General features: G+C 38.7%; 1 protein-coding gene across 1 annotated transcript in view; it reads left to right on the top strand.

Annotated features, from left to right (window-relative positions):
* GLT1D1 (glycosyltransferase 1 domain containing 1) overlaps positions 1–15575 on the top strand; it is a 67721-nt gene that overhangs the window by 29746 nt on the left and 22400 nt on the right. Inside the window, exons 7-8 of the mRNA XM_082773840.1 lie at positions 10586–10681; positions 11746–11795. Coding sequence (XP_082629966.1) covers positions 10586–10681; positions 11746–11795 — 146 coding nt within the window. The remainder of the gene's footprint in view (positions 1–10585; positions 10682–11745; positions 11796–15575) is intronic.

The raw sequence follows: 15575 nt of genomic DNA, 5'->3' as shown, positions 1-15575 counted from the left end.
CTAATTTAGTCACCTGATCTTGGCAATACTTTAAATACTTTAATGTATCTGCCTTTCCCCAAAATAATTTGTATGCATTTTACAGTGGTAAAAATATTTCAGTGTTATAGTCATCAATCTGATCTCTTATATTACAGCTCTTCCCTCTGTTACTAATGAATCCTCACTTTCCAATTGCTTTATCATACCAGTAAATGTGCACCATTCTTCAAAATGGGTGTCTAATTTTAAATTGAGCATCGTGAAGTTATTTTGTTCTCAGTAAATCATGGCCCACAAGCACAGCACCACTAAGATTAATATTTTTCTGAAGTGAAATGATTTGTCACTTGCTAGCACAGCCCTAGCATTGATTGGACCTCATGTCTAACTAGTCTATGATTAAAAGTGCAGTCAACAGATCAGGGAGGGGGGAGCTCCCCCTAAGTGCATATCATCTAATATATTAGAGGCAGTCTTTTGCCTAATGTGTACTAATACAAAAGCACAAAATAATTCATAAAGTACATGAAAAGCAAACTAAAATGCAACTCTAACATTTGTGCCTGTTAAATAATAGCTTGAAAACTGGCATCATGTTATTCGGTGGTTTTGTTTTGCTTTTCTTTTTATGACTGTTTCAACTCACAGAAGGGTTGAAGTTGGAAAGGAACCTCTGGAGATCATCAAGTCCTGCCAAAGCAGAGTCACCTAGAGCACATCGCACAGGGTCACATCCAGGAAGGTTTTGAATATCTCCAGAGAAAGAGATTACACAGCCTGTCTGGGCAACCTCTTCCAGTACTCTGTCACCCTCACAAGAAAGAAGTGTTTTCTCATATTCAGGTGGAACTTCCTGTGTTTCACTTTGTGCCCTTTGCCTCTTATCCTGTCACAGGGCACCACTGAAAAGAATCTGGAACTCATTTATTTTATCAGTCTTGTCTCTATTTCTATCTCTGGTGGCAGGCTAAAATTTCCACTTCTCTTAATATTGCACATGGAGGCAGGTTCTTGACGGTACCTTTGCACTTATTAGAACTTCCCTTTGAATTGCTCTTCTGGGGATTTGCAGTTTCAAGGTGTTTGAAATATTTACAATTCTCCTAATGCAGAGCAATCAGTAGAAAAAAAAAAGAAAGAAGGCGGCAATTTTGCTCAGAAGAATACCATTTTGACAGTGCTGGCTTGCACAATGAAGTGCACTTGAAAAGATCCTTAACTTTTATGCAGATAAAGCTGTCCAATCTCATTCACTTGGCATTTATGATCTTTTAAAAACAAACAAATGAAAAACCCACACTTCTGTCATGAAGATCTATTCCATACCTAAAGGGAATTAATGATTTTTGTGGGAAATATTTCTCCAGATAACTCTTGCCTATATCTTTAGTAGTCTCCTTGAATTTATATCAGATATGCGGTTCCCAGGACTGAATGAAAAGAAACTGCCCTACAATGCAAATTGCAGTGCATTTGAGCTATCCATGTTAAACATCCTTGGTGATCAGCCCCATACATTGTGAAATTATTCTTTAAAATGAATTAGGCCCTTTAGAATATTTCAGGACTTATTTTATAGAACACACATGGTATGGATATTCTTTGTACTGAATTATTCAGTCACAGAAAAACTATACCATTTGCTTGATGTTAAATGTCACACTGCTATATAAATTGTCTATTTAAGTTAGGATAATGGCTTCCAGAAGAATTTAATGGCAGATTCAGTGAGTGGCAGAGTGCATCAAATACATTTCACTGTCAGAGACTTCCTACCTAGCCCCCAAAACTAAATGGTACTGAATCAAAAGCTAAGCAATCCCACTACATTTGTACATTCCATTTGATCATTTGGGTGGCTAACATAAGTGGTAATTGCCTAATATAAGCTGAATCTGTGCTGTGAAAAGTTTTTTTATTGTTGTTGTTATGGGTGTAATGCCAACTTAATGCAAAAATCATGGAATTTGTATTTTTTCATAGCCTCAGCAGCAGACTTGAGAGTTTCAGAGGTGATATTTGCATAGTTGTCGTGTGCTAGCTGCATTATTTTCAGTGGCTGGCTGTTAAAATATTTATTGGTGAAATCTTAAAAAAAAAGGGGAGGGGGGTTAAAGACATTTTGCATTCTAGTTACAATCAGCTTCACAGTGTTTCTCTTATGTGGATGAGAGATGGCAAACAACAGTAGGCAAAGCAAAAAAAAAAAAAAACAAACAAACAAACCAAGTCTAAATTCCAACACAGACTTCAAGAAGACAACCTTTTCAGTTTATTTAGTAACTTGAGACTATTTAGGAAATGGTGTGGCTCTCTATATTAGAGAATCTTTCAATATTGTAGAACTCAAGGCTGGGAATGACAAGGTCAAGTCCCTTTGGGTTAGGATCACCGGGAAGGCCAACAAGGCTAGCGTCCTGGTCGGGGTCTGCTATAGACCGCCGAACCAGGATGAGGAGACGGATGAGGAGTTCTACAGGCAGCTGACAGAAGTTGCGAAATCTTCAGTGCTTGTTCTCGTGGGGGACTTCAACTTCCCTGACATATCCTGGAAGCACAACACAGCCCAGAGAAAGCAGTCTAGGAGGTTCTGGAGAGCGTGGAAGATAGCTTCCTGACGCAGCTGGTTAGTGAGCCTACCAGGGGTGGCGCCCCGCTAGACCTTCTCTTCACAAACAGAGAAGGACTGGTGGAGGATGTGATTGTCGGGAGCTGTCTTGGGCAGTGACCATGAAATGGTGGAGTTCTCCATTCTTGGCGAAGTCAGAAGGGGACCAATAAAACCACTGTATTGGACTTCCGGAGGGCTGACTATGACCTGTTCAGGACACTGGTTGGTGGAGTCCCTTGGGAGGCGGTTCTGAAGGGCAGAGCAGTCCAGGAAGGCTGGGCGCTCTTCAAGAGGAAAATCTTAATGGCGCAGGAACGGTCTGTCCCCACATGCCCAAAGACGAGCTGGCGGGGAAGAAGACCAGCCTGGCTGAACAGAGAATTGTGGCTTGAGCTTAGCAGGAAAAAGAGGGTTTATAATCTTTGGAAAAGTGGGCAGGCCACTAGGGAGGACTATAAGGATGTAGCGAGGCTGTGCAGGGACAAAATTAGAAAGGCCAAAGCTCATCTGGAGCTCAATCTGACTACTGCCGTTAAAGATAACAAAAATGTTTTTATAAATACGTCAACACAAAAAGGAGGACTAAGGAGAATCTCCATCCTTTACTGGATGCGGGGGGAAACTTATTTACAAGAGATGAGGAAAAGGTGGAGGTGCTTAATGCCTTCTTCGCCTCAGTCTTTAGCGGCAATACCGGTTGTTCTCTGGATACCCAGTACCCTGAGCTGGTGGAAGGGGATGGGGAGCAGAATATGACCCTCACTATCCAGGAGGAAATGGTTGGTGACCTGCTATGGCACTTGGATGTGCACAAGTCGATGGGGCCGGATGGCATCCACCCAATGGTACTGAGAGAACTGGCAGAGGAGCTGGCCAAGCCACTGTCCATCATTTATCAGCAGTCCTGCCTATCGGGGGAGGTCCCAGTTGACTGGCGGCTCGCAAGTGTGACGCCCATCTACAAGAAGGGCCGGAGGGCAGACCCGGGGAACTGCAGGCCTGTCAGTTTGACCTCAGTGCCAGGGAAACTCATGGAGCAGATCCTCCTGAGAGTCATCACGCAGCACTTGCAGGGCCACCAGGCGATCAGACCCCGTCAGCATGGGTTTATGAAAGGCAGGTCCTGCCTGACGAACCTGATCTCCTTCTATGACAAAGTGACACACTGGGTGGATGAGGGAAAGGCTGTGGCTGTGGTCTACCTTGACTTCAGCAAGGCTTTTGACACCGTTTCCCACAGCATTCTCCTCAAGAAACTGGCTGCTCTTGGCTTGTACTGGCGCATGCTTCGTTGGGTTAGAAACTGGCTGGATAGCCGGGCCCAAAGAGTCGTGGTGAATGGAGTCAAATCCAGTCGGAGGCCAGTCACTAGTGGTGTCCCCCAGGGCTCAGTACTGGGGCCGGTCCTCTTTAATATCTTCATCGATGATCTGGACGAGGGCATCGAGTGCACCCTCAGTAAGTTTGCAGATGACACCAAGTTAGGTGTGTGTGTCGATCTGCTTGAGGGTAGGAAAGCTCTGCAGGAGGATCTGGAAAGGCTGCACCGATGGGCTGAGGTCAACTGCATGAAGTTCAACAACACCAAGTGCCGGGTCTTGCACCTGGGGTGCAACAACCCCAAGCAGAGCTACAGGCTGGGAGATGAGTGGTTGGAAAGCTGCCAGGCAGAGAAGGACCTGGGAGTATTGGTGGATAGTCAGCTGAATATGAGCCAGCAGTGTGCTCAGGTGGTCAAGAAGGCCAACGGCATCCTGGCTTGTATCAGGAACAGTGTGACCAGCAGGGCTAGGGAGGTGATCGTCCCCCTGTACTCAGCTCTGGTGAGGCCGCACCTCGAGTACTGTGTTCAGTTTTGGGCCCCTCGCTACAAGAAGGACATCAAGGTGCTCGAGCGAGTCCAGAGAAGGGCGATGAAGCTGGTGAGGGGCCTGGAGAACAAGTCCTACGAAGAGCGGCTGAGGGAGCTGGGCTTGTTCAGTATGAAGAAAAGGAGGCTCAGGGGTGACCTTATTGCTCTCTACAGGTACCTTAAAGGAGGCTGTAATGAGGTGGGCGTTGGTCTGTTCTCCCACGTGCCTGGTGACAGGACGAGGGGGAATGGGCTTAAGTTGCACCAGGGAAGTTTTGGGTTGGATCTTAGGAAGAACTTCTTTACCGAAAGGGTTGTTAGACATCGGAACATGCTGCCCAGGGAAGTGGTGGAGTCACCATCCCTGGAAGTCTTTAAAAGACATTTAGATGTAGAGCTTAGGGATATGGTTTAGTGGGGACTGTTAGCGTTAGGTCAGAGGTTGGACTCGATGATCTTGAGGTCTTTTCCAACCTAGAAATTCTGTGATTCTGTGATTCTGTGAAAGTACTACAGCCTGTGTCGCTTTGGAGGTCAGACCACATATTCAAAATGGTTTTCTCTGACCTTATAATCTAGGAATCTATATCAGTTTTGTTAGCAATTTAAGGTGCTTGTCTGTAGACTTTGGAGAGGCAATGAAAGTTTTGGCTTTTACTGAAAACTGAATGACAGGAAATGACAAGACAGTCTAAGAAAATGCAAAAACTGACACTGATCTTCTTTAACAACTTAGCTCAAGGATGCGATATAGCTATTTTAAATCACAGAGTCTTCATACCTTGATGAAAGGCTCCTTTTGATCTCAGTGGAATGTGGGTGAAGCTGTAAACCCTAATAAACACAGACATCATGTGAAGGAGATTGTTAACAAAGACTATACTAATGAACTGAGAAAGCTCATCTACCCAACATATGTTTTGAAAACACCCTACAAAAGTACAAAAAATACTTTTAAATAAGAAAAACACTTATTTTCTACATTTGAGCATGTGGTAAGAAACTCCTAGGTTGCATTGTGTGGAGTCAGGAGCTGGACTTAATGATCCTCATGTGTCCTTTCCAGCTCAGGAGATTGTATGATTCTAAAATAGGTCACTTAAGATACAATGTTCTTAAATTGCGTCTGTAACTCTTAGCAAGCTAATGCTTGATATTACTCACTCACTTTGAGGCCTGCAGCTTTTCAGTAAGATTAAAGATTTGCAGTTTTTTTTTTAAACCGTACATCTATGATTACTACATTTTTTGCCTGATAGTACCTAGAGACATGGAGTTAAATGAATCTACTCTTTCAAAATCTATTTGGATGACATCTCTACTTATTCTTGACTTTCTCAGAAAAATGATGTCCTTATTAATGCTTCAGAAATTATTCTGATTTTCATGCCATTTGCCTGTGTTCACGTTATGCTATCCTGGCATTTAAGTATAGATTTTTTAAAGGGCCCAAGTGTAAACTGTCATAGTGTATCATAATAGTAAAATTATTGTTTTTCCTAAAAATAGTGGATGTGACAGTTACACAATTTCAGATAAAAAACAAACCAAGAGCCAATGAAATCTTAAATAACAAACTTCAGCATGCTTCAGCAGGAAAGTGTTGTATTATGAAGATGTTTTTCTCTGTATGCTTTTAATATAGTCCGTTCTCTCATTCTGTCTTGTAACTAAAGACCTCCAAACAGTTTACTAAAAATTAAACCCTGTACATTGCTTTGTGTCAAGGATTCAATCTGCTTGCAGATGAATGGGTAAATCCAGATGGGTAAGTCTAGATTTGAGAAACTTTCTCTAGGGCACACCATGACTCAGAATCACAGCCATCAGGAGGACACAAGTCCTGATTATTAATCACATTTCATCTATTAGATTATGCATTTTGTGCCAGGTTCCAATATCAGCAACAGCTACCCGAGCACACAGATCAAAACAAGGTACTGTTTTGATCATGCAATTCCACTCTGAAATTACACGTTCCAACGCTGCATTGTTGTGTTTCAGATTTGAGCAGCATCATACCCACTCTGCTGTATCATAAAAAAGGAGTTGCATGACTGTGGGAGTTCCATGTCAGTCTTAATCTGCCACTGTGGCTGATTCATTTCAGTTTACCTGCAGTTCATTTGTCACAATCCCTATAGTTCTGTGTGGTATATCAGCTCAGCATACTGTCAAGCTGACGAAAGGAATGAGTTTCCATAATCCTATCAATCACTCTTGTTGTTTTGACCTTTCACATCTTGCTAAACAAGTAACCTGCTAAGCACGATCAAGACTGGCCATGGCCAACGTACAGCTGTTTTTTATAGATAAGGACAACTTAACAAGTCAGACTACAGCCATAGATGAATACTAACAAAGCACATTTAAAGGAGCATCTCTTACTGATATTAAACAATTATTTTTGACAGTGAAGAAGATGTTGATTACAGTGGCAAGACTTGTATTTAATGTACAGTGATTTTGAAGTATGGCTGCATACTTCAGAAAATGCAGGTTTTTTTTTTCTTTTTTTTTCTTTTTTTTTTTTTCTTGCCAGTGAGTATGGACAAATCTTTCCATTTTATATTTGCTTTGCAAAGCAAACAGAAGGATGCGTGAGCTAGGAGGTAATGAAGCACATTGTGCTGTTTCAAATCTTTTCGTAACACTAACAGAAGCCGGGAAAAAGAGACACAAGCATTTCTTTGTTATTTGGGTGTTGCATGTTATTCAAACAATACAGCCACACACTGAATGTATCAAAACAGCAAGTCAGTTGATTGTGACATAGTGGTGTATTTCCATTTCAGAAATGAATCACATGGGGCTGTTGTATTTTACAACTGATTAAGTAGCCTATCTGGGGAAGACAGAATGATAGCAAAAACTCAGATACTGAAACTCTGTTTATGCTCCAGGAAAAATCAAAAATGTCTTCTTTCAAATACGTTTTCACCCAGCTGTTGGCTATAGCTGTTAAAGGCAGCTATTGCAGTTATTCTGTTAAGATGTCCCCCTTGTTAGTGTTCTTGTGAGGAGAAGACATACTAAAATTATTGCTTTCTAGTACAAAAGGTTGTATTTTTTTTCTCACAGTAGGGGTGCTGACAAGGCTTGAGAGAGCAACAGGTCAGAAAAAAAAAAAAAAACACAACTATGCAGGCGTCATCATGATGTGTAAATCTAACTATTTTAAGTGAATGAGTAGAAAACTAATAAATACACAGGTGCTTCTTAACTTTGTTCTTAAGTAGACAGAGTGAGTAAACTCCCAACACTGAGCAGGGGCTGTGATGTGCTGGTAATGCAGTCTTGTCAGGAATGTCTTTATATGTTTCTAAGTGGATTGAATTGGTGAGAGTCTGCCTGTAAAAATGAATTAGGTGATAACTATGATCTACAGCATACAATAAAGTAAAACTGCAACTGACTCTCACTTCACTAAATTGAGTGGCAGAGGCAAATCCTTTCCTGAATAGCCCTTCTTTGACAGCTTTTAGAAATGCCGTGCAGAATCCAATCTCTAGTGCAGTGTGCCCAATATCTTCTATCTGAGAGAAAAGTGAGAAACATTCCATAATAGAGAAGTAGTGCTTTCTACAGTTTCATGAAGGGGGCAATCTGCCAGTTTTAATTCAGGCTTGTGAATGTCTATTCAAAATAATAAATCAAATAAGTGGACTATTTTCTTTAATGAACATTTTTTTAGGTAGTTTCACTAGTGAAGTAATTAAACTGTTAGTCATGAGATTCTTAGGAGAAATACCTTTAAAGGCCATGGATCTGAATGGAAAAATCCAAATTTCAAAGTGTAATTACAGTCTGTAGGGCCTTTTTCCCATTTCTGTTTTGGTTTAAGTTTTTTTGTATGGGGATCAGAATGATAATCAGGACTGCATAGAGTTGCTCTGTTAGGGCTTTTCATTGTTAGAACACTTTAAACCCTTGTCTAATAAAATGAAAAGACTGAAAGCTTTAAGATAGAAACAAAAAGATATTAAGAGAGAAGAAGCAGTTATTTTAAGCATGGTTAATGTTGATTAGTATGCTGTCAGATCAAGAGTGCAATAATTTTGTAATCTCTACGTGAGAACAGGGAGACCTGATTTCTCACTACTGTCTCACTGAGCCTTCAGTGGTAACTTTAAGCTTGTTCCAAAATAGCCAGAGCTGAACATCAATAGGTGGGAGTTCATAATGTAAAATGAATATTTGTGCCATATGGATAGTTAAAATGCAATCTCAATTTTGTCGCCATGTTATAGTAATTTGTTTCAGTTTGTCATGAATTGAGACCACTGCTGCATGTATTAAAAACAAATAGAATTAATGGACCATTGCACCAGAAGAATGGCTTTTTCAATCCAAATGTTTCTGTATTATAAATTACAAATTATTTCTTGGTCCAATAACCAGTAAAATATTACTTACCGTGTCTGCTTCAGCCACTCTTGACAGCTCAAGCTGTTTAAGTTAAATGGAACTGACTTAATAATGAACCCTGTGACAGGGACCATTTAAAAGTCCCTGAACTGGATTTTAATTTTAAAAGTAATAGCAGCTTAGTATGCACCACTCTTCTGGCTTTTACCCCCTGCCATAGAGAGGTTTGTTGCAAAGCTCATATTAAGCCAGTCCCTTGACACAAGAAGAGACATTCCTGTTTTTTCCAGGGCCTGGAGCAGACCCTGCAGTTAAGTAATACAACACGGTAAAGAAATGTAAGTTGGTACCAAGTTTGGGTGATCTCAGATTCCAAACTGCAGCAATTCAGTCATGCCGTATAGCAGCTGAGGTGCTGCTGCGGCTGGTGGAGAGTGGAAGCGAAAGGGAAGAGGAAGCCTCAGAGAAGGGAGCTCTGCAGTGTTCAGCAGCAGGGGATGGCAGAGCCACCACAACCATTCTGCTGCCTTCCTCTGTTAATCACACATTCCATCGAGAGAAAATCTGACCATGCAGCAGAGCCCTCCTGGTAGCTATGTGACATAGTCCCAGTGTGTGGCCAATGCATTAATGTCCCACAGACACCCTGAAGAGCTACAGTTTGATGCTCCTTGTTACAGAATCACAGAATCATCTAGGTTGGAAGAGACCTCCAAGATCACTGAGTCCAATCTCTGACCTAACACTAACAAGTCCTCCACTGTTCAGCTGACTAGTGTTAGATAATGTTATCTATCCTTGCCATGAGCTCAATAAAAACATGCACTGAAGGACAGCAAGCTAATCTGCTCTGTACAATAAATCAGAGAACATTGCACCCTCTCTAGAGTTTATTAAATTATGTTGTTATGAGTGTGTTCATTCAGCACATCTGAATTATTTTATTATAAACACATTTTACCAAAATTCATCACTAAGTGACCCTTCTTTAGAAGTATGTTCTGAATTAATTGTGCTGTTATATAGCCAATGGCAAATGCAAAAACATACATCTGACCTTCCTTTTTTAAGATAGCCTGCAAAATGTTTTTTGTGGGTTATTGTGGTATATTTGCAAGAGGGATTTTCGATGTTAAAAATGAACATGTTGAGATTTTTTCCAAAATAAATTTATTATATTAAAAAATATTCCTATATATTTTTTTATTTGCATTTCTTTACAATAGCATTAAAATAAATGCTTTGGAATAATTTAACTTCTAGTTAAATATTCTGTATTAGTGTTGGCATGTTAGGGATAGATAACTATTAGACATTTAGCTGATCTTTTATAACAACGTGTATCTGACCAAGCCTCACAATATCCTTGAAACAGGTGTTGAATTATTATATGAATGCATATTTTGAATGCATATTTATTCTTATGGGTAGAAGAACTGAGAAACACACTGATTTGTATAGTTGCCCAGTCAGTCAAAGCTGATTTCGGGTGTTGAAGAATACTGACTACCAATTTATTTCTCCAAATCCTGCACATTCACTGCCTCTTGAAATGAACTCATATGCACTGTAGAATGATATGCATGATTAAGTTCTCCAGTGAGTTGATCTGAGGATTAGTGTGAGAGCAAGAAACAGAGGGAACCATAATGAGAAGTTTTCAGAATCCACCCTGATACTGCTGTTACCATTGTATGTGCTTATTCATGAAACGATTTAGAGTGATTTAACTTTTTTATCTGCATTCAGATTTTTAAAATGTTTTGTTACAGACATTCCTACAGATAGAGACAATTTACACGTGTTTCTTTTGATATGTGGACTTCGGAGAGTCAAAGACCCTCTGTATTTAGTAGATGTATTTTCAGGTAGGTATTTGGTATTTGTTTTGTTCCTGGATGTAGAAAAAATTCTTTTTGTGTTTACAAGTTTGGCATAAGCTGTCTTATTCATTGCAGAAAACTTCATAATATATTTATATTTTTAAAATGCACATGTAACCATTGATCTGTTCAATGCATTATTTCTGTACTGCATCTTTTTCAGCCTGCTGGGAATAACAGCATTAAAATCAAAGCACTATTTGATGCCTTTACTTGTTGGTAAAACTGTTTTTCTGATACATACAATATTAATGGAAGACAAAAGAAGGATTCACCTACTTCAAAATAACTTTTTTTATCTTACTGTCCTGTGGCTGTTAGACTGATTGGCATGTGTGCTAAGTAATACCACTAAAGTTAGAAGCAAATTTTACCACCCATCATTATGAAGTTTTCTTATAGTCACATAAGTGAATGGTTTGCTAGGTTCTCAGCTTGTATCTGTAAAAGGTTTGGGTATTCCAAGCTGGGAATTTAGCCTCAGCTGTTCTGTTTACTTTTATGAGCCTTCACTGCCTTGTGATGTTCAGTAACAAAAGTAGTTTATTAATGTCAAGTATTGGTTTTGTGATGGGGTTCTATTCTGGTCGTGGAAGAATGGCAGATTTCTCTGTGTACATTATAACTGACTATTAATTACAGTGGTTGCAGTTGCTTCCAAATATGCCTTTACATAAGAGGAAAATTTCAAATCATTTTGTCTTAGTGGCTAGGGTCACTATAGGGTCACAATAGAGCATTGTTTTCGTGAGATGATTCAAAATTAATATCTGAGCTTAGTTAAATAACCCTTGAATCATAAGAGATTTCATGAAGCAGAAATGCTGAATATTAAATTTTAGATATACTAATCATTTGAATTCTGAGGAGTAATCTGAGAGCAGAGCATGAAATCTGTCCTTTAGGTAGTAATACAATATTTGCCTAGTTCTACTTTATACATGAAGCTATTTACATTGATTTTAGAGAAGGAAGAGTATTTCTTGTGCTTTAAAATAATATTTAAAATTAGTAATTTTGATTAATAAAAAGACGTTCTTCTGTTTTAGATTGGCACAGAAAGGATCCCAGTGTCCATCTGGGCATAATTGGACCTGCAGTAAGTTGTTAGAATTACTAGTACTATTTTATTCGCATGTTCATTTCTAAATACTTCCTCTTGCTCATGTGAGATACCGCAATAATTCTTTCCAAACTGAACCTATGTCAGAGGACTTCTGACTTTCATAGAGATAAGAAGGTGCAAATCTAGCAGTTGTAAAGGCTTTTCACAACAGGTCTGAACTGTGGAAGTGGAAGTGTTTCCAGTGCTCTGACTTCCAAAGTTCAGAGTTCTGCTAGCAGCTACAAGTCCAACTCACTCAGCATGTGCTCCACTTTTTGTCGCAAAAGTGAAAGCAGCTAGGAGAGTTTTCTAAGAGGATATGCACTGAGTTAGTCCAATTCTAGTCACTTATTTTTTTCTTAATGCAAACTGTTATCAATAGTTTATAGCAACTGAAAATCTGTTTTACACATACTGTTTTTGTTTTGTTTTGTTTTGTTTGTGTTTTTGTTTTTAAAGACCATGTTTGATGCATTTGAAAGTTATTATTTCTAATTGCCTCTCTTTTCACAAGCAAGAGAAGCTCTTGGAACCTCTTTCCTCCAGCCCCATGATTTTCAAATCAAGTATTATGATTTCTGAGGAAGTGGCAAGACTGAACCTCACTGAAGAGGGAAGCATGCACCGTGTTAGCCAAGAGCTAATTAGCCAGAGTCTAGAAAAGGCAACCCATAGCCTTTATCTAACCAGTGGAAAGGGTATGACTAGGCAGCTGTGTCATATGAAACAAATTCTTACTTACACTAAAACAGTACTAAAGCTTCATTGTTTTCTTTGGGTAATGTGTTTGGGTCTCTCTATCAGTCTTATCTCTGCTTTCTCTTTACAGGAGAATGAAAACTTTGCAGGAAGTCAATTTTATGAGACATAAAATCTGAATGGGCAAATATGTTTCTGTTTTCTCATTCTGTTTTGTTCTTTGCAAATATATAGACAATATTTTATTTTTAAACCTATTTTTACATTTTTATTTTAGCTGCATTTTTTTTATACTAATACACAAAATGGTTTGAAAGTGAACTTGTATGGAAGGTAAAACTAGAGCAGGTGTAATGAAGCTGTGCTTTAGAATTAAAAGATGTGCTTCCTGCCTCCAGTGAGGATTTTAGACATTTTGGTCATCTTTTTAAATTTGTTTTGCTTTCTCATAGTAAGTTACCAGAAATAAACCTGAGGCAGTGCATAGGAGTCAAACCTGTGGCAGTGCAAAGGAATCAATGACTAACATCTGTAAAATATTTAAAGATATTTCTCCCATAGTGTTGTAATATCACTAAAGGATGAAAGTAAGTTAATTTAGATGCTAGCTGCCAAATTGTTTCAGCTGAATTAAAACTATATTTTTGGCTAGTTGTTAGTTGTCCTGAATTGAAGTAGTAGAGCTACAGGTTAGGTCTGAAGACATTTAATTTCCTTAACCTTTTAGTGTATGGAAAAGATAATGTTGAATGGCTGAATTTAGTGTTTTAGCTAGGATTTTAAATTTCTAGTGCATTTGCTGCAGGCAGATTATGTTGCATTGCATACAATAATTATGTTATTTAGTTCTATGGGAAGCTCAGTCTTGCTGAGCCTACTCAACATTGATCAGATAAAAATTGTAATGTGGGTTTACCTGCAGCTGTGAATAAAGCTGATTTCTTTCACAGCAATACTGCTGAAGCCTCACAAACCAGAGCAACTGAGCAAATTCTTCCTATCTATACTGAATATGCTTGCAGATGTAGCTTTTGACTCTTTAGTACTCTGGGTGATAATCTGACAAAACTTTAAGTGTACTAAGACCTGTTTTTTTTTTGTTTGTTTGTTTTGTTTTGTTTTGTTTTGTTTTGTTTTATTTTTCTACGATGTCTATAGGGCCACAACAGCCCCAACATCACAATGAAGATGTTTCTGGGCCATTGCTTCACTCTGAGTTCATTTTCATATTACAGCAATGTAGTATAGCGTATAGAAGTTCTGAAAGATTTTGGTCATGGTAGGCCCTGTTCTTAACAGGCACCTTCATCTTTAGACAGCATTTGGTGACTTTCAGCACTGTCAAACATCTCAGATATTTTTTTGCCAGTCAGCAGCACAGATCTTTCTTTAAAGGATATCTGGTCTTGTTAGTTGATCAAATGTGCAGCTCTCTGAAGGCTCTTCCTATGTTAAAAATGGATGGCGGATTTTTTAACAGAGGATGATAGGTAACTGTTGATCATATTTGCCTGGTATGTTGAAAGGTAACAAAATAAAGTATGACAACAAACACTCATCTATGTATAGAAGAACTATGGAGACATTTGGGGCTGAAGTAATAATCTTGCCTTTTCAGTAGCTTTTTCTGAGACTGCTGAGTTCCTAGGCATCCTGCCACAGTCAGTTGGCTTTGGAAACATTCACATTTTTTAAATGTATTTCCAACTTATTGAACAGCTTATGTTGTATTCAATTTTCTGCTATATTGAGGCTGTGGTTAGATAACTGTGCCCCCTCAAGTTCCTAAATGTAGCTCGGGGGATCACTTCTCTAAGTCATTGCTACACCCATCCTGAAAGTAATATTTTAACTGAATTATATTCAGGCCAGACTTCTTGGAATATCTACCAATAGAAGAATGCTGCTTAAAGGATTGTTCTGTTCCTGAGACAGATGGCAATTTCTTGGCTTCCAGAGAAGTAGATAGGATAGGAATTAATATCTTACAAATTTTATGAGTCACAAGCTGTAGTTTTTCTTAGCCTTCTAAAGGTAGAAGAGCAAAAGACCATATCCCACTGCATGTTAAATCACTTCCAAGTACTCCATTGATTTTAAAGGAAACTGGGTATAGTTCCTCATGAGAGGAACTCAAAATAGTACTTTAGGGAGAAAGCTGAAAAGATGTTTATACAGAAATAGCAGCCACAAAGTTCAATATAAAGTATCCAAGGAACCTGTGACTTGACAATGCTGGCTTAGTGTACAGGTCTGTAGCATACTGTCACCCGGATTAGGAAGTGCTTCAGTAAAGGGTACCTCATTTTCTCCCCAGCTGTTACCAAAAATACATTTCTAAACAGTTACACGAGTCTTTTTTTTTTTTTTTTTTTTTTTTTTTTGCATGCAGTAGGAATTCATTCCTTAGTACAGTGCTGACTTGCTTGTATCTTTTGATTTATGAAGCCCTGCTTTCATTAAATAATTATTCTTGTGTTCAATGTACACCATCATAAAATCAATTCTGAGTTTTTTTCCAAGAGGGTTTTCTAAAATGCTTTGTTAGGGCTTTCTGTCTTTTAGCGTGTAAAAGCAAAACAAAACAAAAATGAAAAAAAAAATATTAACATGATTATGAAAATGAGCCATATTGTTCCCAGGACTTACAACTGCTGTATGCTGTGTAAGCTATCATAAATTGATCCAATATAGCCAGTCTGTCTTAATAAAAAGCAGTCTACTTCTGTTCTTCATGTCTAGTTAAGGATTTCCAAGTTCTGTTTATTTCTTTTAAATGTGTTAAATGAAAGTAGCAGTCATAGTTAAGCTTTGTAAATAAAACTGTTGGAGTTAATTGCCCATCTTAGAAAACATTTTAATTACTCTAGTATGTCTTCAATGTTATGTTATGTTTTAAAATTTTGTGTTTATTAGTTTTCAAGCAAATGTTTCTGCCAGTGTGTAACATCTATTTGCCTGTCACCATTTACATGCAGATTGCTTTCTGTGTTAACTAAAGTCTGAAAAGTTCCTTCCCTTCCTCACACTGGTAACCTCATACATAAAGGGACAATTGCTTGGCACATCAGTGCA

Source organism: Aythya marila, assembly GCF_965140915.1.
Source record: "Aythya marila genome assembly, chromosome: 17".
Lineage (NCBI taxonomy): Eukaryota > Metazoa > Chordata > Aves > Anseriformes > Anatidae > Aythya > Aythya marila.
This window is presented reverse-complemented; position numbering and strand designations above follow the sequence as displayed.